General features: G+C 49.6%; 1 protein-coding gene across 1 annotated transcript in view; it reads left to right on the top strand.

The window, feature by feature from the left end:
- The first annotated feature begins 87 nt into the window (after window positions 1-87).
- Window positions 88-663, top strand: part of PTPN9 (protein tyrosine phosphatase, non-receptor type 9) — a 71,211-nt gene continuing 70,635 nt past the window's right edge. The window contains exon 1 of the mRNA XM_015424782.1: window positions 88-646. Coding sequence (XP_015280268.1) covers window positions 614-646 — 33 coding nt within the window. The 5' untranslated portion in view covers window positions 88-613. The remainder of the gene's footprint in view (window positions 647-663) is intronic.

The raw sequence follows: 663 nt of genomic DNA, 5'->3' as shown, positions 1-663 counted from the left end.
TTTTTTTAAAAAAAGAAGAAGACAACAACAGAGGGGGCGTCTGTTTTCTTCTCCTTCCCTCCCCGTCTTCATAGCAGGATTGCAAATATGCCGAGCTCCGGGGACGTTTTCAGCCAAAGACAGACCCGGATCGAGTGAATTGGCAAGGCCCAGAAGAAGAAGAGGAAGAAGAAGACGACAATATTAATAAATTGGATTTTGTTTTCTTTCAACTTTTGGATCATTTCTGGTCGCTTTAGAAAGGAAAAGATTTATGGGGGAGTGGGTTGCAGAGGAAGTCGCCGGCAGCCCCCTCCCCTCTTTTTGCCAAGTTTAAAATAGATTTTTTTTAAAAAAAAAGTGTGGGGGGTATATATATCTCAAGAAGAATGCGAAGTTTGGGAGCCGCCTGAAGCGCCCAAGGGACCGCCTGGATCGTCACCAGCCCCCGTGCTCAAGTTGTTTCGGTGTGTGCGTGAAGAGGAGAGGAGTCGATTGTCTGCAATTTCTTTTTGGGAAGCGGCGGAGGGGGAGAGGTGCTTTTCGGAAAAGTTGGGGAAGCAAGGGGAAATTCGGATTTCCCCCCCCTCCCCTCTACGGCCACGGAAAGACTTTGGACCGGACCGGCGGCGGGATGGCCGCAGAACTGAGCCCGGAAGAGGAGCTGGTGAGTTCTTTTTTTGG

This window comes from Gekko japonicus, unplaced genomic scaffold (genome assembly GCF_001447785.1).
Source record: "Gekko japonicus isolate JY-2015 unplaced genomic scaffold, Gekko_japonicus_V1.1 scaffold892, whole genome shotgun sequence".
In the NCBI taxonomy this organism is placed as follows: Eukaryota; Metazoa; Chordata; class Lepidosauria; order Squamata; family Gekkonidae; genus Gekko; species Gekko japonicus.
This window is presented reverse-complemented; position numbering and strand designations above follow the sequence as displayed.